The sequence below is a fragment of the Mus caroli genome, unplaced genomic scaffold (assembly GCF_978045245.1).
Source record: "Mus caroli unplaced genomic scaffold, Mus_caroli_1 scaffold_2, whole genome shotgun sequence".
Classification (NCBI taxonomy): domain Eukaryota; kingdom Metazoa; phylum Chordata; class Mammalia; order Rodentia; family Muridae; genus Mus; species Mus caroli.
Genome location: NW_028227257.1, coordinates 10,845,458 through 10,865,214, shown reverse-complemented (window position 1 = coordinate 10,865,214; position 19,757 = coordinate 10,845,458). Strand labels below are relative to the sequence as shown.

The 19,757-nt window shown below is 50.8% G+C and overlaps 1 protein-coding gene across 4 annotated transcripts in view; it reads right to left on the bottom strand.

Annotated features, from left to right (window-relative positions):
* Atp9a (ATPase phospholipid transporting 9A) overlaps window positions 1-19,757 on the bottom strand; it is a 109,323-nt gene that overhangs the window by 35,258 nt on the left and 54,308 nt on the right. For all 4 annotated transcript variants that reach the window (XM_021182849.2, XM_021182833.2, XM_021182840.2 and 1 more), the window contains exons 6-13: window positions 18,908-18,959; window positions 16,919-17,013; window positions 12,903-12,983; window positions 11,168-11,243; window positions 5,520-5,596; window positions 4,583-4,743; window positions 4,197-4,339; window positions 2,887-2,999 (exon numbers count right to left, since the gene is read on the bottom strand). In XM_021182849.2, the coding sequence (XP_021038508.1) occupies window positions 2,887-2,999; window positions 4,197-4,339; window positions 4,583-4,743; window positions 5,520-5,596; window positions 11,168-11,243; window positions 12,903-12,983; window positions 16,919-17,013; window positions 18,908-18,959 (798 nt within the window). The remainder of the gene's footprint in view (window positions 1-2,886; window positions 3,000-4,196; window positions 4,340-4,582; window positions 4,744-5,519; window positions 5,597-11,167; window positions 11,244-12,902; window positions 12,984-16,918; window positions 17,014-18,907; window positions 18,960-19,757) is intronic.

Below are 19,757 nucleotides of genomic sequence, written 5' to 3'. Positions count from 1 at the left end.
CTCAAGCCAGGCCAAGAGAACCAGGATAGCCAGATCCCACAAAGGTCACCATCCCAACCAGAAGCACTCCTCGGGCACTCAGAAGGTGTGGGCGGCGACGGCTCACACAGGCCACCTCCATGTCCTACTCTGCTTCCTGGTAAGATGTCTCAGAACAGAAAGGAAATGGCCGTGAGGGCAGAAGCTACCGCTTCCGATTGCTCAGCCAATGGCTCCCTGACAGGAACTGAGCAGAGCTCGGTGGGTGGAGCATCTACCTTGCTTGCTCGAATCAGTCCTGGGATCGATCCCCGGTACTCCACTGACCAGGTGTGGGAGCACACATCTGCAAGCCCAGCACTCGGGGGTTCAGGCCAGCCTACACTACATCAGACTTTATTATCATTTTTATTTCTGTCTATTTCAGGGGAAGGGAGGCATGAGTGCGCATGCCACAATAAGTGTGTGGAGGTCAGAGAACAGCTTGTGGGCGGTGATCCTCTCCTTCTACCACACAGACCCCAGGGATGCAACTCAGGTCATCAGGCTTGGTGGCAGGCACCTTCACCAGCCTTTATAGGTGTGTGTATATGTGTGTGTATATGTGTGTGCGTGTGTATATGTATGTGAATGAATATACATGTGTGTCTATATGAGTTTGTGTATTTACTTGTGTGTATGTGTGTGTATAGGTAGGTGTGTGTATTATGTGTGTGCATATGTGTGTATATGTATTATGTGTGTATATGTGTGCGTATGTGTGTGTATATATGTGTGTATGTGTGTGTATTATCTGTGTGTATATTTGTGTATATGTGTGTATATGTGTGTATTATGTGTGTGCATGTGTGTGTATATGTGTGTATTATGTGTGTGTGTATGTGTGTATGGTGTTTAAGTGTGTGTGTTTATGATTTATGTTTCGGTGGGGAATGGGGAGGAGTATCTGTGTGTGTATCTGTGTGTGTGTGTGTGTGTGTGTGTGTGCATGTCAGAGCCTCTGAGGACGAGCATCCTGCCAGCCTTTGACAGCTGCACACCTGCACATGGAAGACTTTCGCTCATCTGACCATATTCATTGGACACCTCTGCCTCACAGACCCCTTAGCTGCCACACATTTCTTCTTGCTTTAAAAATACCAAGGGAAAAACAAAAACAGACACAGCACCCACAGGGATAGGCGAAGAATCTTTTTGCCCTGGAGAAAACTCTCTGGTCCTGGGAGAAAGGCAAAAAATGCCAGTGTGCGTGCGCACGCACGTGCATGTGTGTATGTGTGTGTGTACTCGTGTATGTATGCATGTATTTAAAATCTGTGTATCTTAGAACAGTGGAGGAGCTGGTAAGATGGCTCAGCAGGTAAAGGCAGTGGCCGCCAAGGCTGCCAACCTGAGTTCCATGCCCGGACCTCAAGGGGTAGACAGAACTGAGCTGATGCCTCCAAAGCATCCGTGACTTCTATGAGCACGCCCCAACTAAAAAAAAGTAAGATATATAAATATCTTTTAAAAGTTTAGAGCACGGGACATGTAGGCTTTAGATTATATTTCAATTTTTATAATGGTAGTAATAATCAAGCCAGGGGGCTTCCTGCTGTCTCCCTAGCCTGGCAGGACCTGGCCATTTTCTTCTGTTTGTTTGGCCTTGTAGTGAGAATCTAGAGTTTCCCTTCCAGAATGTTTGAGACCACCCCTCTCTTTATGAGGTCCATTTAGTTACAATCACACTCTTGACACTGGTCACCTGGGCGCTTGTAAACCTCCGCCGGCAGTCAGACACGCAGAGGATAAATAAAGGTAGGATTCCAGCTCCTTCTGTAGGACGGATGTGACGAGGACCACACCTGACCAACTCCCACCTGATAAATTCCACGGAGGTCCTGGGGTCAAGCTCACAAGTCTTAGGAAGAGGGCGGCGCTGTGTGAATTCGCAGGTGGAAGGAACGTCATGCAAACACACAGTGGCCCCCTCTCCCTGTGCCCCATGTGTCTCGGGGCCTGCAGATCACACACCACAGGTCTCGAGATTAAGGTGAGCCGAACCTCACCCAGCTGTGCTCACAGTGGCTGCTCTGCCGGCCCTGTGTGGTCACTGGGTTCATCTGCTGAAATGGGTGTGCGGGCAACAACCAGGGCTTCCAGCTCTGACCCACACTATCTGGATTGGGGCTGCAAATGCTACCCTTAAAGACTAAGGAGGTCCAGGCAGCTCAGTGTATGTGGCCTGCTCCCCAGAAACAAAACCAAAAACAACATGAGAGGGAGGTGGTGTCAGAGGGATCACAGCAAGCTTAAGACTAGCCTGGTCTACGCGCAAAGTTCCTGGCATCCAGGGGTACAGCAAGACCCTTTCTAAACAAACACACAAACACACACACAAAACAAGCAATACAAAACCCGAGGAACAATGGACATGCCACAACTGGCCATTTCTGGTGACTCACAAGCTTACTAAAACTTACTGAATTTGTACCATTACCATGGCTCAATGTTTTGGTGTAAAAAGTGTAGCTCAGCAATTATTCCAATACACAGAGCGGCTGGGCATAGTAGCACACGCCTTTACTCGGAAGAGGCAGGCAGAGCTCTCTGAGCTCAAGGCCAGCCTGGTTTACATAGTAAGACCCTATCTCAAAAACATACATACATACATGAAGTCATCTGAGCCTGTAGTTCAGTTGATAGAGGCCTGGCCTAGCACACACAAAGTCCCGGGTTCGATTCCCCAGCACCACATGAGCCAGATGTGGAAGGGACAGACGTGTAATCCCAGCACTTGGGCAGTATGGGCAGACGAAGCAGCCAAGGGCATCCATGTTTATGTCATGAGTTTGCAGCTAGTCTGGGCTAAAAATAAGTAATTAAAATGTGTGGCCATTGGCTCCAGTGCTGAGAGCAAGGCTTTACCTGGGTGTAAATGCTGAAGATGTGACTCTGCACTTCGTCCATGGAGTCCAGGCCGTAGGCCACCGTACCCAGGTGCAGCCTCTTGAACACCATCTCATTCTGGGTCAGGGTTCCTAGGACACAAGAGACACACGGGTTCCTTCCGGTCTCTGAGAGTCAACGTCACGGGCCAGCCTTGGTGCTTCCCCCATGGAGGAGACAAGAGCGGGACCTACTCTTCTTTTGGAAAGACCATCCAACAGTCATGGGGACAGGACTGTACCGATTCCCTGAGGCTGTCACTCCGAGCGCCTGCCTTGTTCCCTGCGTTAAGAGGGTGGCATAGGGCACACACTGGGCCCATCAACCTGGATTTACACACTGACAAACAAGCAGACCCACATGACCCCCACACCGGCCCCACAGACACCACGCTGGGGGCCCGGTGCTCACAAGTCTGGAACCCGGTCCTCTCCTTGCAGTTCTGCTAACTTGGTGAGTGTTATGGGTCAGAAACAAAATGAATCCAAAGGCTCAACTGTGAAGGGGTGATGGCTCAGGAGGGCTCTGACTTCATCTTAGCCACACTGCACTGCGTTAGCACTGAATTGGAATGGGGGGAGGGGGAGGGTGCTCCTCCTCCTGGTATACTTTGTCAACCCGATAGAATCTAGAATCACATTGGAAGAGAGTCTTTTTTTGTTTGTTTGTTTTTGGTTTTTTGAGACAGGGTTTCTCTGTGTAGCCCTGGCTGTCCTGAAACTCATTCTGTAGACCAGGCTGGCCTCGAACTCAGAAATCCACCTGCCTCTGCCTCCCAAGTGCTGGGATTAAAGGTGTGCGCCACCACCGCCCGCTGGAAGAGAGTCTTGATAAGGAGTTATCTTGACCGGGCTGGCCCACGAGAATGCCTAAGGGGACTGTATTGATTACTAAGTGGTGCAGGAGGAACCAACCCACTGTGGGAGGCATCATTCCCTAGGCAAGGAGACCACCAGCTATGCAGTGAACAGTCACATGGGCCTGTGTTCTCTCCGCTCTTGACTGTGATGTGCTAGGATCAGCTGCTTAAAGCTCCTGCCTTGCTTTTCCCTGCCTGAGGCTGGGGCCTGGGACTGATCAGACCCTTTCTCCCCTAAGTCGCTTTTTATCAGTCTCTGTCGTAGAAACACAAAGTGTCTGTCGACATCACCACTGACACCAAATGCCTCCTCTTGGTCCAATAGGAAGGGAGGAAGACAGCTGTCACACCTCCCCCTCCTCTAGAGGGAGGACAGGAGCTGACTGGAATCCTACCCACGCAGCCCCTCTGCCCCTGCAAAGGTATTCACCTGTCTTGTCTGTGAGCAAGTAAGAAATCCTGCCCAGCTGCTCAGGAATTGTGCTGGAACGAACCACGGTCCCGGGGATTTTGGAATCCCTGCGGATCACCCAGCTGTACACGATCTTGCCCATGTCCAAGTTCACACGCAAGCTAGGCAAGAAACAGAGCAAAGGGTTAGCAGGGCCGCACGGACCGCTGCACTTGCGTGCTGGGCACATGCAGCCAGAACCTCACCCAGAAGCAGGAGACGCCACAGTCCGCCGCACAGCCCACTGCGCAGCCGTGCGGAAGCTTTTCCTTACTCATGACTGGTCCTTGGACAGGTGAGGTGGCTGAGGGGTGACAGTCCCCAGCCCATGCTCGGCATGCTGACGCCGGCCCGCCCCAGCTCACCTGATAGGAATGATGTTGGAGAACAGGAGCAGGAAGCGGATGATCTGCAGGTACCAGCGGCCGGCGAAGTGCTGCAGGGCCACCATGACCAGAGACACCACCACCAGCGCACCAAACAGGATCTTGGTGAGGCAGTTCACCTCCAGGTCGAACAGGCCAATCTGGGGACAAAGCACAGGGCACAGAGGATCACGGTGCAGCCCACAGGCTGCATGGAGAGAGGACGCCTGGCTTCCCTGAGCCAGCTTAGAGAACGCCATCACTGTAACTGCCTGCCTGCATGCTTGGGGCTGGGATAGAACTCGGGTACAAAGCTCACATGGGCAAAGCCCAGGGTTCTAGCCAAACAAAAGGGAACGCCTGTGTTTGTATTCAAGTGTCTCAAAACGCAACAAGTGTGCCAAATTGGTAATGTCATAAAAATATGGCTCAGAAAAGGGCTCAGACTTCACGTCAGCCACAGGCGTAAGGATGACCTTGACTGGAGTCTGGGAACACAATCCACTGTGCAGACCAACATGGCGAGCCTTTTCACAGCATGCTGGTTTATTTTATTACAAAGTCTTGCCTCTTATAACACAGGTCGGCCTTGAAAGCTCTCTAGCCAATGATAGCCCTGAACTCCCAACTGCCCATCCCCACCTTGGGAATGCCAGGGTGAAGGGCTTGCAACACTCTGAGATGGGAAGGGGACTGGAAGGGTCACGTGTGCAAGAGGAGAAGGAGATAAAATGTTGAGGGGACATCGACCTGCTGTGTGCTGACACGCGTGCACTCAGAGGTGTACATGCACGCACGCACACGGATACACACAAGTGTGCACACACACAGGATCACAGCTGACAATCAGCTAGTGAAAGGCAGATTTTGAACCCAATCCTTCCCCACCAGTGCCCACCAACAGCGTGAATCAGCCTGTGCTTGGAGCCTCACATACCTTACTTCGGGGGTCGGAAGTATTCATGACACTCCGCAGTTCTCTGCCAGTGTAGAGAACAACGCCTACAACAGTACCTGGAAAGAGAAATCGTGCCCAAGTGAGCATGGAAAGAGGGTGGGAGGGAGAGAGAGGGAAGGAGGGTGGGAGGGGGAGGGAGGGAGGGAGGGAGGAAAGGAAGGAGGGGGAAGAGGAAGGGGGGAGGGAGGGAGGGAGGGAGGGAGGGAGGGAAGGAGAGGGAGGGAGGGAGGGAGGGGAAAGAGAGAAAGAGGGGAAGGTGAGGAAGGGGGAAGAAAAAGGGAGGGAGAGAGGAAGAGAGGGAGGGAGGGAGGGAGGAAGGAAAAGGGAAGGAGGGAAGGAGAGAGGGAGGAAGGGAGATGGAGAGAGGGAGGGAAGGAGGGGGCAGGAAGAGAAGAGAGGGAGGGAGGGAGGGAAGGAGGGAGGCAAGGAGAGAGGCAAGGAGGGAACAGGGAGGGAAGGAGAGAGAGGCAGGAAGGCAGGTTAACAAGCCTATTCCACCAGCTTGAAGATACTTCACATCCACTAACAGTGAAGATGCAGTGTTTCTATGGTTACCTACAGCTCTGGACAAGGCTGGCCTATGGAAGCAGCATCCTCTAATGGCAGGTGGGTCATGGGACAGGAGCTTATCTCTTGTGCCACTAGCCTTAGAAGCATCCAGAAGTTCCTAGAACATTCCTGTCTGTGTGGAAAACCTAAAGCACCTCCCTCAGTCCCTGGCCCATTTCTTACCCAGTCCATCTGCACATCTACCTAACTTGGCCCCTTGAAGGAAACTCCTCCCCAGGACTTTCCTCCTCCTCCTCCTCTTCCTCCTCTTCCTCCTCTTCCTCCCCCCTCGCCCCCCTCCATCTTCCAGGTACACAAAGCAAAGCCCTCACTCCCTCTAAGAGGAAGCATACTATAGAAGAAACACAAGCAGCATGGTGTATACAAAAACACTCAACCCAGCAAAGCAAGCATTTTCCCCACACCGCCAACACTCTCAAAGGCCGATGTCATCTGGTGTGGGCCAGAAAGGGGAGAAATGGACGGACAGCTGCACACACTGGTGGCTAGCGTGTAGAGTGGTATCTATTTTGATGGAAATTTAGCAGTACTGTGGAAGGGTAACAAAAATGCTCAGAGTCAGATGATAAGGAAGCCAAGAACTGTGTCTGTCAAGGCAAGAGGAAGATGCTACACCACCACCCAGCGGAGGAAGGGTGTGGAGAGAGGATGGTGGTGTGCGCCTTGTCAGAGCTGAGGGCATCCAGTGAAAGCTTAAGGTAAGGAGGGGCAGGCCTGTTGAGAAAACCTAAAAATGAGCATCGAGTTCTCCACTGGCGAAGGCAAATGCCCGCCTCCCCCCTCCCCTTCCCCTCCTCCTCAGGACCACTGTGGCAAAGAGGTTTAAAGACATCTGTGAGGAGGGCCCCTCCCAACAAGGCAGGGTTGCAAGGGGACAAAGACCAGAGTCTAAAGTGCTTGGGCACGCCTGCAGTGAGCCACAATGAGGCTCCTCTCAGAGGCTGGGCAGGCAGATGGCCGAGCAGGAGGGCCCTGCGCATGGTACTCAGCAGGGGCACCCCACCCTCAGCCTGTGGCTGGAGCAGGCCATAAAACAGCAGGAGCTCAGCCTGGGCCAAGCTGAGGTAGCCGTGTGGCCACTCCTCCTCACCTACACAATGTGGCCCTGACTGGATGCCCACGCGTGTGCGAGGGAAAGGGTGGTGAAAGGAGCAGCACAGAGGGGTGCACGCCCTGCTCCAGCCCAGCCACGTGGGGTGTCACCAACATGGCTCCAGTCACCCAATAAATAGTTCCATGAGCTCAGCACCAAAGCTCTGTTCTCTGAGAGATTGGCACCCCTGCTCTGTGTGGCTGTGACCCAAGGAAGAGGGACAGTCAGGAGGCCACTGCTCTGCCCGTATCTGGTCCACAGCCTTCTTCCCAGAGTGTGAGTTATCCATCATCTTTTAATGAGTTGCTCATGTAGCTCAGGCTACCCTCAAACTCACTACATAGCCAAGGATGGCCCTGAACCCCTAGCCTTCCTTCCTCTACATCCTGAGTGCTCAGATGACAAGTGTAATCCCCACACATCTGTTTTACGTGGTGCTAGGAATCAAACCCAGATCTTCATGTTTGCTACGCAAGCGCTCTGCTGACGAGTAACACACGCACCACTTAAGACCACAGTTCTGGTGGCACAGCTGTTCAGTGCAACCCTCACACGCGACACACATTCTGGCCTCTTTCTGTGCCCTCTCTTTCTCTTCCCGCTTCTCGCTCTCCCTGCGGCCTGCAGTGAGCAGTCCTGCTGATCCCCTCAGACTACCCTTTGCTTCACCGAGCTCCCAGAAGGCAGTGATCCTGACTGGTTCCTGGGTTATTTTGTGAGCCATTTATTTCACATGACCAGACAGATACGTGTCAAGCTTCTAAAAGGGAGGTCTGGAATAGTCACAGTAGTTCAGCACTGCTGTGATACCCCAGCATTGATCTGGGGTCAGAGCACGTGAGTCAGACTGTAGACCAGATGGGCATTACCAGACACAGGGCACAGAGCTCAGGAGTGACTGTGTTCTGGTCATGTGCCAGGACAAGATCACACCATAGACTCGGGAGACAACCCACAAACTAGCCCTTTGTTAGCCAGTCTGTGAAGAAACAAGCTAGAACTCAGGGCTCTGAAACACACAAGCTGCCCAGCCCCAAGACTCGCCAGTACCTTCCACTTCCATCTCCTGGCAGCAAATACTGGGTTGCCATGGCAACTGCATCCTCTGCAGAAGGATGGCAGCTAAGGCAGCTGGACCTTTGGTGCAACCTGGCAAGCTTTCCTGTTCTTTAAACTGGCACTGGGTAACAGTGGGCTGAGCAGCATTGGGAGGGGGTTCCACAAGGAACACAGTAAGGGAGTCCCTGCAGGCTGAGTCCAGTATCCCAGGGCAACAGCTGTGTTCACGCCACAATCTGAATACAGTTAGCTGTCGAGCGGGTGACACACAGGGAAAGGAACCTGAGGTTGACAAGGAACACGGGAAATGCCCAGTTCATATTCACTCTAAACATTCACCTGCTGAAGGCGCGGCAGGCGGGGACTCTAGAGCACAGAATGCCCGCCTGCTCTCTCGTACCCATCAACAAGAAGAGCACAGAAGTCCCATGAACTGCTTGAACTCTGTCCCTTTTAAAAGATCCCAGTTTGCCCACACTCTTCCCAGGAGATGGCGCTCCAAGGCTGTGTGACCCTGAGCAAGAGGCTTGCCCACTCTGGTATTCAGTTCTATGGTCCATTAGACGTCTTTACCTCATTTTGTTAAATCCAGAACAAGGGAATGGTAGCAGAGCTCTGTAAAGTGCCTGTTGTGTAAATGCTTTGACACTGACTGTCTCCAGGCAACAGACAGGCAGCAAAGGCCTGCGGGGAGGGAGAAATGGCGAGGAAGGGTAAGACACTGGACCGTCAGCTCTGCCGACCTGCATCCGGTCCAGGAACCACACAGTCAGAGGAGAATGCGAGTCCTGAGCTGCCTATAACCTCCATACAATCACCAGTGTGGTGCAGGCTGCTCCTAATTCAATTCCCAGCACCAATATGGTGGCTCACAATCATCTGCAATTCCCAGACCCAGGGAATCAGGCGCCCTCTTCTGGCATCACCTAGTAAGTGAAGAAAGAAAGAAAGAAAGAAAGAAAGAAAGAAAGAAAGAAAGAAAGAAAGAAAGAAAGAAAGAAAGAAAGAAAGAAAGAAAGAAAGAGAGAAAGAGAGAAGGAGGAAGAAGGAGGAAGAAGAAAGAGGAGGAGGAGGAGGAAGAAGAAGAAGAAGAAGAAGAAGAAGAAGAAGAAAGAAAGAAAGAAAGAGAGAAAGAGAACGAGAGAACGAGGGAGAAAGAAAGAGAGAAAGAAAGAAAGAAAGAGAGAAAGAGAACGAGAGAAAGAGAGAGAGAAAGAGAGAGAGAAAGAGAGAAAGAGAGAGAGAAAGAGAGAGAGAAAGAGAGAGAGAAAGAGAGAGAAAGAAAACTTGAAGAGAAAGAAAAATATAAGGACTATGACAGAAAAAAATTGACCGTGGAAACAAAGATGGCTAAACCCCCAGGCAGTTGTAAAAATGGTAACCCTGTTTCAGGTTTTGTTGTTGTTGTTGTTGTTGTTTTGGTGTTTTGTTTTGTTTTCACTGGCTATCCTAGAATGTAGATCAGGCTGGCCTCCAACTGACAAGAGATCCTTGCCTCTGACTCCCGAGTGCTGGAATTGATAGTATGGCCATCAAGCCTGGCCTTGTTTTTTGTTTATTGTTAAAGACTGGGGGTGGGGGGGGATAGAGAGATGACTCAGAGGTTGAGAGCACTGACTGCTCCTCTAGAAGTCCTGAGTTCAAATCCCAGCAACCACATAGTGGCTCACAACCATCTGTAATGGCATCTGATGCCTTCTTCTGTCATGTAGGCATACATGCAGGCAGAACACTGCATACATAATAAGTGTTTGTTTGTTTTTTTTTAAAGGCAGGGGGAGGGGTCTCACAGTAGCCCAAGCTAGGCTTGAACTGGTACACTCTTGCTACAGTTGTTAAGGATGAAGAGAAACTCAGGCTGCAGAGATGCTCAGTGGTGAAGACTGCTGCTCCTGCAAAGGACCAGCGTTCTGTTCCCAACGCCCACTCAGGTGGCTCTAAACTGCTTGTCACTCAGCTCCAGGGGGCTGACACCCTCTTTGCTCACACATCCACATACACATAAATAAAAATTGCAAAGGAGCCAGGTGTGGTGGCGCACGCCTTTAATCCCAGCACTTGAGAGGCAGAGGCAGGAGGATCTCTGAGTTCAAGGCCAGCCTGGTCTACAGAGTGAGTTCCAGGACAGCCAAGGCTACACAGAGAGACCCTGTCTCGAAAAAACAAAAACCAAAAAAACCAAAAAACCAAACAAACAAAAATTGCAAAGGAAAGAGAATCTTAAACCTTTCAGTGCAATCGTCAAAGCATTAGAAAAATCTCAGGATCACAAGTATCTGCCAATGGCCAAAAAACAGAGACCTCAGGATCAAGGGAGCAAAACAAGAGTCTCAGGGCAGGGCGAGGGCGGGGCGGGGCAGGGTGGGCATGGGCTGCTGCACGTCCTGTGAACCCTAGGACACTTCAGGCCCCAACACTGAGGCCAGGCCTAGGAGGCCCCAGGAGGACAGACTCTCCAGGACCAATCTCGCACCCACTTCAGGAAAACTGGGGGCCTTGCCCACTACATTACAAATACAAACTCCCTCTGGTGTTTTCAACACACACCTAGCCTTCACGCACACTCCTGCCTCTGCCCCAGCGGGGATGGTCCTTGCAAAGAGAACCTCCGTGGACACGGCTTCCAACCAAGACGCCCACACCACTTCAATTTCTGGTACTGTGATGTCAACCTCAGTGACGATCATGGGCCTTTCCTAACTGGATGCTTTAGAAGACTCACGGGCCACGTGTGTCTGTGTCTAAGACACAATCAGATGTCACTTTAGGACCCTGGAAATGCTGCACCAAGAGGGAAACTCCATTGGACTGACAGTTCATTTTCCCAGCTGATAGGTGACGATTCTAATTCCAGGGGGACTCTTCCCTGTTCAAACAGCTCCCAAATTCCTTGGCCAGGTCTCACCTGATGCTATGACGGTGCCGGCCCACAGCGTGTTCTCAATGCTCAGACTCTCACTGATCGGAGGGTCACTGTCTTCCTGAAAAGATCAAACACACACGTTTGCTGACAGTCATCTCTCCCTTTCCATGGATATTTCCCAAGAACCCCCAAAGTCACCACCTTCGACGGCACGTAAATCCTTTCTACTAAATGACAGATTTGGTTTGGGGGCTGTCAGGAGTGACAGAGGCTTGTCCAGAATACGCAAAGCTCTGGGTTCCATCTTTAGCATCACACAAACACACATCACACACACACACTCTCACAAGTACATGGGTGCACACACATACCACACACACATATTTAGGTGTCAGTCTTGCCTTACACGATACCACACATCTTCTAATTTCCACACTTGAGAGGCTGAGGCAGGGGGATCCTAAGTTCAAAGTCACCCTAGATACCTAGAGAGGGACCTTGACTCCAAAAAGAAAGAGAGAGAGGGAGAGAGAGGGAGAGAGAGAGAGAGAGAGAGAGAGAGAGAGAGAGAGAGGAGAGAGAGAACATGAGCAAGCGCGAGCAAGTGCAGGTCTTGTGGCTGGGGTGTGGCTGCATGCTACAGTGTTTACTGACCATTCAGGAAAAACTGGGTTTGACTCCCAGGACCAGAAATGGCCATTTTATACATGGAACTAACACAAATTAGCTCATATACTTTACTTTTTTTTTAAAGATTTATTTATTTTATGTATGAGTACACTGTTGCTATCTTCAGACACACCAGAAGAGGGCATCAGACCCCATTACAGATGGTTGTGAGCCACCATGTGGGTGCTGGGAATTGAACTCAGGTCCTCTGAAAGAGCAGTCAGTGCTCTTCACTGCTGAGCCAGCTCTCCAGCCCCCTACTTTTTTTTTTTTTTAAGATTTATTTTTGCAACCAAGTGGAGGTGGTACACGCCTTTTATCCCAGCACTTAGGAGGAAGAGGCAGCCTGGTCTACAGAGTGAGATCCAAGAAATCCAGGACTACACAGAGAAACCCTGTCTCAAATCCTGCCCACCTCCCTACACACACACACACACACACACACACACACACACACACACAGACTTATTTTTGCTAAGAGTGTTGGTACAACTCTGAAGACAGAGGCAAACTCTGTGAGTTTCAGGGCAGCCTGGTCTTTAGAGCGAGTACCAGGGCTATCCAGTGAAACCCTGCCTCAAAAAAAGAGAACACAGGCCGTTTAACTTTTGTTTCAAATGTGGATTTTAATATTATATTCTAAAAGTAGCAAATTCAGATTCACTTTCTGTTGTGAAAGACTTGGAAACAGCTTAAATTCAAAGCTAGCTCACAGGGCTTGATTTCTTTGTGGTCTGTTTTGACAGGCTGGCTATGAACTCACAGCAGTCCCCCTGCCTCAGCATCCTGAGTACTGGGATTATAGGGACATGCTGATACACCCTGCCGGCACAGGGGATCTGCGAGCCAGAAGAGGACCTGCCAGTCTGGAGAAGACAGGGATTGTATTCAGACTTCAGCGCTACAGCAGATGAAGACACCACCTGCTGCTCTAGAACTCAAGCTCAGAGCCAGGAGAACATTCCAGCTGTGCTGTCCCCACAGAGAAGCCACTGTCAGCCTTCAAGGCTGGCCGGGCTTTGGTAAGGAACCTCAGATAGACACAGCAGTGTGCAGCCTCGGGCACCGTCTGGGCTGCACACCCAAGACTGGATTCAGCTCCACTCACCCTGGTGAAAGTCCCCAGGAAGTTGTGAATGTCGATGTTGGGCTCTTCAGCGTACACATAGGACCGAATCTGCAGGAGGTCCTGTTGCAGAGGAAACACGTGGTTAAAAACAGCAGGCAGGGACCGAGGTTTCAAAAGCAAACATGGTGTTTCCCAAACAGACCCTCAAACAAGAGCAACACAAGTGAGAAGATCCTCTTGGCTGTGCGTGAGGTGCCAGGGACAAACCCCACACTCCTGTGCAGACACCAGCTGAGCCCATCGACCCAGCCCCGGTTACCCTGCAGAGAGCAGCCAGAGGGCCTGGGCGACTCAGCCCTGACCTGCCACCTGCCACCTGCCACCTGCCACCTGCCACCTGCCACCTGGGACCTGGGACCTGAGCAGTGTCTCATCATAGTGGAACTGCTTCTCCCATTTAACAAGAGGACAGTAAACAGCTCCTGCGTGTGAGGCCCTGAGAAGGACTTGGGAGCCTCACATCTGTTATGATGGTGATCAAAACCAGACAGACAGGGCTGGAGAGATGGCTTAGCAGTTAAGAGCTCAAACTGCTCTTCCAAAGGTCATGAGTTCAAATCCCAGCAACCACATGGTAGCTCACAACCATTGGTAATGAGATCATTTAGAATAATAAATAATCCTTGGGCCGGAGCGAGCAGGGACTAAGTGAGCAGAGCTGACCATAGCAGAGGGGTTGACCAGAGCGAGCAGAGGTCCTAAATTCAATTCCCAGCAACCACATGAAGGCTCACAACCATCTGTACAGCTACAGTGTACTCATTTAAAAAACCAAACAAACAAACAGAAGAAAAAAAACAAAAACAAAAACAGGCAGACAGAAAATACAGCAGGACACAGAAAAACAGCATGGCCTGTGTGGGCAACAGCCTGGGCTTCCTAAGGTATTCCACAGGAAGTTACCACAGGCTCCTGGAACTCCGTTTCTGGGTGTACGACCCAAAGAACCAAAGGTGGGCGCTCAGAGAGATGGGCTTCCATCCCTGTGAGTTTACTTGTGAGAGCTGAGAGGGACAGAGCAACCCAAATGTCCATCACGGAGGAGTGGATAAACAAAGCGTTAGGCATCCTCTCTGTATGCATTACTGAGCTCCAAAGAAGAAAGCGATCCTGCAGCACACTGCACACACGGTGAACAAGCCAGTGCCACACACACAAGACAGACAGCACACGATTCCAGTCGCATGCGGTCCCTAGAGTAGTCAGGGCAGAAAGCAGTGATGGCCAAAGTCTGCGAAGGGAAGATATCACGAGTCTCGGAGACGGACGACGCTGGTGACATTTCCTCCATAAAGAAATGTGTCTAATGTCCTTATATACAGGTTAAGATGGTAAATTTTAAAGAGAGAGGGGGAGTGAGTGTGTGTGTGTGTGTGTGTGTGTGTGTGTGCCCACAGTGGCCAGAAGAGGCCTTCTGGGAACTGAACTCAAGTCCTCTGGGAAAGCAGTTGGAACGGCCGAGCCATCTCTCCAGCCCCCAAGGTAAATTTTATATTATGTGTATTTTATTTTATTTTATTTTATTTTTCAGATAAACAAGAACTCAACCTCCTGTAAGAAACAGGATGAGAAAGGTGAGTGGCGGCAGAGCTTTGTGGAGAAGACAGCTTTGTGAGACCTCAAGGACAGGGAGGGTGGCCTCGCCCTCACAAACAACAAATATGGGGATCTGGGGTGGGGGGAGGCAGACAGAGAGAGGTGATAGGGAAGCCCGGAAGCGACTCTCTCGGTGGGGAAGAGGGAATTCATTACATTTATTCTCCTTATTTTGTGTGTGCATCTCCAGATAAGAGCTATCTGTCTCTGTCTGTCTGTCTGTCTGTCTGTCTCTGCTTGAGTTGCCAGATATTTGAGCACACTGTGATTGTGTTGTGTTATTTATTTGTGTTATTTACTGAAAAAGATCTGTTTGTAGCTGTGGTGTTGGGTGTTTTGTTTTGTTGTGTTGTTTTGTGGTGCGGTGTGGCTCTCAGCCTTAGCACACACCTTTAATCCCTCTGAATGAAGGTAAAGCTAGCTTGTAGAAGGAAGCACCCATGTTTGAAAGTGATGTCAAACTGAGTGGCAGACAAAGTGAAGTATTATTTTATCTGCTTATGGATTGAGAGAGAGGACCTCACGTAGCCCAGGCTGACCCTCAACTCACTATTTAGACCAAGGATGACCTTGAACTCCTAATCTCCCCACCTCTACCGTGCTGAGATTTGAGGAATGGGCCACTCTGCCTAGTTTTTGTGGTGCTGCGGATCAAACCCGGGTGCCAGATGAGCAATCCACTCAGCAATGACAATCCCAGCCCAAGACACATTATGTTAAGCAACACTCGTGGAATACAGCCCAGGGCAGAGTGGTCACCTAGCACACACACACGTGAGGCCCTGGATTCAGCTGAGATACAGAGAACTAAGCAAACAGAGATGCCTAGTTAGTTATAAGAGCAGCTCAGGGACAGAGCACCAGGCTAAAATCTTCAGGGCCCTGAACACAATCCCTAATACTTCAAGGACCTGCCCAGTGCACACACACGTTAGCACAATCCCTAATACTGCACGGGCCTTCCCAGTGCGCACACGTGTAAAGGAAACCTCATGACAGTCTTGCAAGGTTATACAAAAGTAAAATAATAATAATAATTTTTTTAATGGTCTCTGTGACATTTTGAATGAGTTAAGACTGGGCATGCAGGTACTTAGGAAGCAGAGGCAAAGGCAGAAGGGTCAGGAGTTTGAGGCTAGCCTGAGCTACAAATTATAATCCTGACTTAAAACAGTAAAAAAATAGTAAGTAAGTAAATAATTCCAGTGGCTGCTGGCAGGATCCTGCCTGGAAGTGGGTCAGGAGGGAATGGCAGGCAAGGGCGATCAGGAAATGTGACATGTGGCTCTGTGGTAACAAAATCACCTGGCACATATATGTGCAAGGTTCTGCCTTCAATCCCTAGAGCAAACAAAGGAAAAAAAAGGGGAGGGGGGAAATACTAGGTAAAACCAAAATCAATACAGGCACCCACAGACTAGAGAGACACTTGCGCACAGGGCCTGTGTGATGGACCTGCCGCCAATCCGAGGCAACCACAAGGGGGCCAGCGGTCAGGAGGGCTGCCACTGAGGTCAGAGTAGAGACAGGGCGTGGGGCTGAGGGCAAGGGCAAGGCCTGCTGCTGTCTTGGTCAGTGTCCTGTTGCTGTGAAGAGACACCATGACCACGGCAGTGCTTCTAAAATGAAAGCATTTACAGTTTCAAAGGGCGAGTCCGTTATCATCATGCTAAGGACACGGTGGCACACGGGGTGACTGAGAGGCAGCTGAGAGTTACACCCCAGTCCACAAAGGCTGGGAGAGAGACTGGGCTTCTCCAACAAGGCCACACCTCCTCCTAATCCTTCTCAAGTAGTGACACCCCCATCCCTGTGACTAAACACGGGAGCTTATAGGGGCCGTTCTTACTCAAACCACTACCCCTGCAGGACGCACTCTGCAGGCTTAGCAGCCTCAAGATAAGCAGTTCTCAACCTGTGGCTCATGGCCTTTGGGGGGCTGGGTATCAGATATCCTGAATCTCAGATATTTAAATTATGACTCACAACAGCAGCAAAATTACAGTTATGAAATAGCAACGAAATCATCTTATGGCTGGGGGGGTGGTGTCACCACAACATGAGGAACTGTGTTAAAGGTCGAAACATTAGGAAGGCTGAGAACCGCCGATATAGACACTCAGCAAGAGGAAAGAAGACCTTTCCTTACTACCAGCACACTGGCAAGGTCACTCTCAGAAGCGTTCGGTTCGCCCCTCGTGTGGCCTGGGGCTGCTTTAGGCTCTGCCAGGTAAGTGCAATCAACACAGGCTCCAGGGTCTCCAGTTCCCCACCAGCCCCACTTCACATGCTCCCCCCGCCCCTGCTACCCCCTGCCTGACCTCCCGAGTACATCTGGGTGTGAGAACCAGTCTGTGATCTGGTGGCCAGCATACGGTTCTTTGAGAAAAGCGACTCACAGCAGCTGTGGGGAGCCTCTGTGTGCAGGCCACCGGGAGTCGAAGCTTCCAGTCTGTCTCTCCATCCAGCTGATCCGTGCGCAAGAAGCAAGAGCCTGCGGAGAGATGGGGCACTGTCTGATGTCTGCAGTTCAAGCATGAAGCTTGGCTTCCCTCAGTGGCTCTGGGCAGTGCCCGCTGTTGTCCTTGAAGAGACGGCCCACCAATGGCCAGCGACTCGCAGAGAAAATAAATCTCTACTTCCCACCCCTTCTACGAGGTCTGGGTTCAAATCCTTCCAACCACTCACTCACTGTAGGATAGGGTTAGGCCCTTGACTTTGCTGAGCTATCATCAGCCTTTCTACGTTACAAAAAGGAGACGTGCAGCCTGTTGTAACTGTCCAGCAGGGTGATGGGACAGTGGCTAACACAGGATGGTCACTCTGTGACCATTCCCAGGCAGGGGTACAGGAGCTTCCAGACCCCTTCTCAGGACCATTTGGATTTCGATGCAATGTTTGTCTGACTGGCTTTGAATCTCAGAGCCCTGGGGTTCGGGGGTGGAGGACTGGAGCCTATAAGAACCTCCAGGACTCTTACAGGGGCTAAAAAGCTGAGCTATGGGCTCAGGACATGGCTTCTAAAAAAACCATGCCAGGGCCTACTCTTGCTGCAGAGTGACCCTAATAACACAGAACCCCCAAACCCACAATGCTTCAAAATCCAACGTGATTGGCTGATGACTGATTTAGACAGCCTCTAATATCCCAGAACGGCCTTGAACTTCTGACCCTCCCGCCTCTGCTTCCTAAGTGCTGGGATGGCAGGTCTGTCACATGCCTGGTTTTATGCACAGCTGGGGATGGGATCCAGGGCCTGGGGCCTGCTGGGCAAGCACTCCGCAAACCCCGAAACTCTACAAACTTCCTAAGAAGAACTCTATACCATAAAGCTTTGCTCCAGCAATAAAATCTCAAGCCTACAGCACTTGTGGTCCCATGAGGGACACTAAAGAAGACAGGCTGGCACATTCTAGAGACATCCACCTCGGGCTCTGTCAGCAGGTCACACAAGAAGTGAGTCCAGCTCCCTGACAAGTCTGAAGAGCCTTCTGGGTCACTTCCAAGCCTGAAGTCTGGGGAGAGGGTTCAGTGGGCAAAGGGCTTGCTGTGCAGAGGTGAAGACCCAAGTTCAGATCTCCAGCGCCCACATAAAATGGGATGTGGCAGGTCGTGTATTCCCGGCCTTCTTGCTTCAAGAATGGAAGCTGAGACAGGAGAATCCCTGAGAGTTCCAAAAACTTCCAAGCGCTGAGGCAGAAAAGATAACCATGTGGGGTTTATGTGGGATTTTTGGCTTTTTTTTTTTTTTTAAATAGGGCCTTCCTATGGAGCCCAGGCTGGCCCCCAACTTCATGCAATCCTCCTGCCTCAGTCTCTGGGATTACAGGCATAAATCAGCCTGCCTGGCTTTGCTGTGCTGTTATTTCTTATGTCGACTACATCCCTTCGCTGTTTGTCCTGTGGGGGAGGGTGTCATTCACACAGTGCAGACATGTATATAGCCTGAAGGACAACCTGGAGGGATTGGGTCTCTCCTACTATGAGGGTCCCAGAGATTGCAATCAGCCACCAGACTTGGAAACACAAGTCCTACATGCTCAACTGTGTCACCAGCCAAAATTTTTGTTTTGTTATTTTATTATAAGCTTAAGGTTTTGGCTTGAGACACGGTCTCACTAGGTAGGCCCTCAATGACCTGGACTTGTTATGTAGAGTCTGGTCTCGAACTCCCAGGCCTGACTCTGCCTCCCTAAGTGTGGGATTATGACACCAAGCCTGGTCAAATTTTCTGGTTCTACTGACCAAAGCTCATGGGCCTACAAGTACCCAAACACTTTGAGATGCTCTGGTTTGCCTCGTAGGACCCATAATGACATCCACCCTGTGACATTTCCAAATATGCTGCTGTCAGATATGGTCACTGTCCCCGCCCGTTGTGCACTTACCGTTTTTCTCTGACGTCCTCAGGAAGATCATGTCAGCAGGGACCCGCTGGTTCTGGGAAACGGAAGGAAACGGGTAAGCGTGAGAGCCACAGGGCGGGGTCTCGCCCCGTCCACTGCTCTTTTAGGCCTCAGTTGTGGCTAAGCACAGGACTGCTTTGTCTGCAATCCACAGGGCCTTGCACGCTCTTAGCATTTTACTAACCACTACCACCCAGTCACCTGTTAAAAGGAATGTCCCTTCCTGGGATTCCTAAACCTTGCTTTTAGAGCCACCCCGCCCCACACCCCCAGCTACAGACACAGAAGGCAGACCTGCAAGCATTCTCTACTGCCTCTGCCCCCGCCTTCTCCTCGTGTGTGTGTGTGTGTGTGTGTGTGTGTGTGTGTGTGTGTGCGCGCGTGCACATGCAAGTATACCTATACATGTATTCATCTGTGGATGTGCACGCAAATGCTTGCATGAAGGAGAGACATTCTTGGGTTTCTATTGTTGTTTGTCTTTTGTTTTGTTTTGGGTTTTTGGAGATGTGATGTCACTGGCCTAAAACCTGTCATGGAGCCCTCCCGGGGATCTACCTGCTTCTGCCTGTCCCCTGCCCCGTGCTGGGATCACAGATGCCACCACACCCAGCTCTTCTCACACAAACTTGAGTCCCCGTTCAGTTCATTCTCGGGTGGTGAGCACTTTAGGGACTAACCCATCGCCCTGTCCTCTTGTTTGGCTTGCAGCAGGATGCCAGAAAGGAAAGTTGTGAACGGTAACTAAGGCCAGGTGTGATGTGTAGGCTTTTGATCCCTGCAGGGGCTGGTGGATCTCATTTCAGAAACAAATAGTAAAGAAATAGGAATG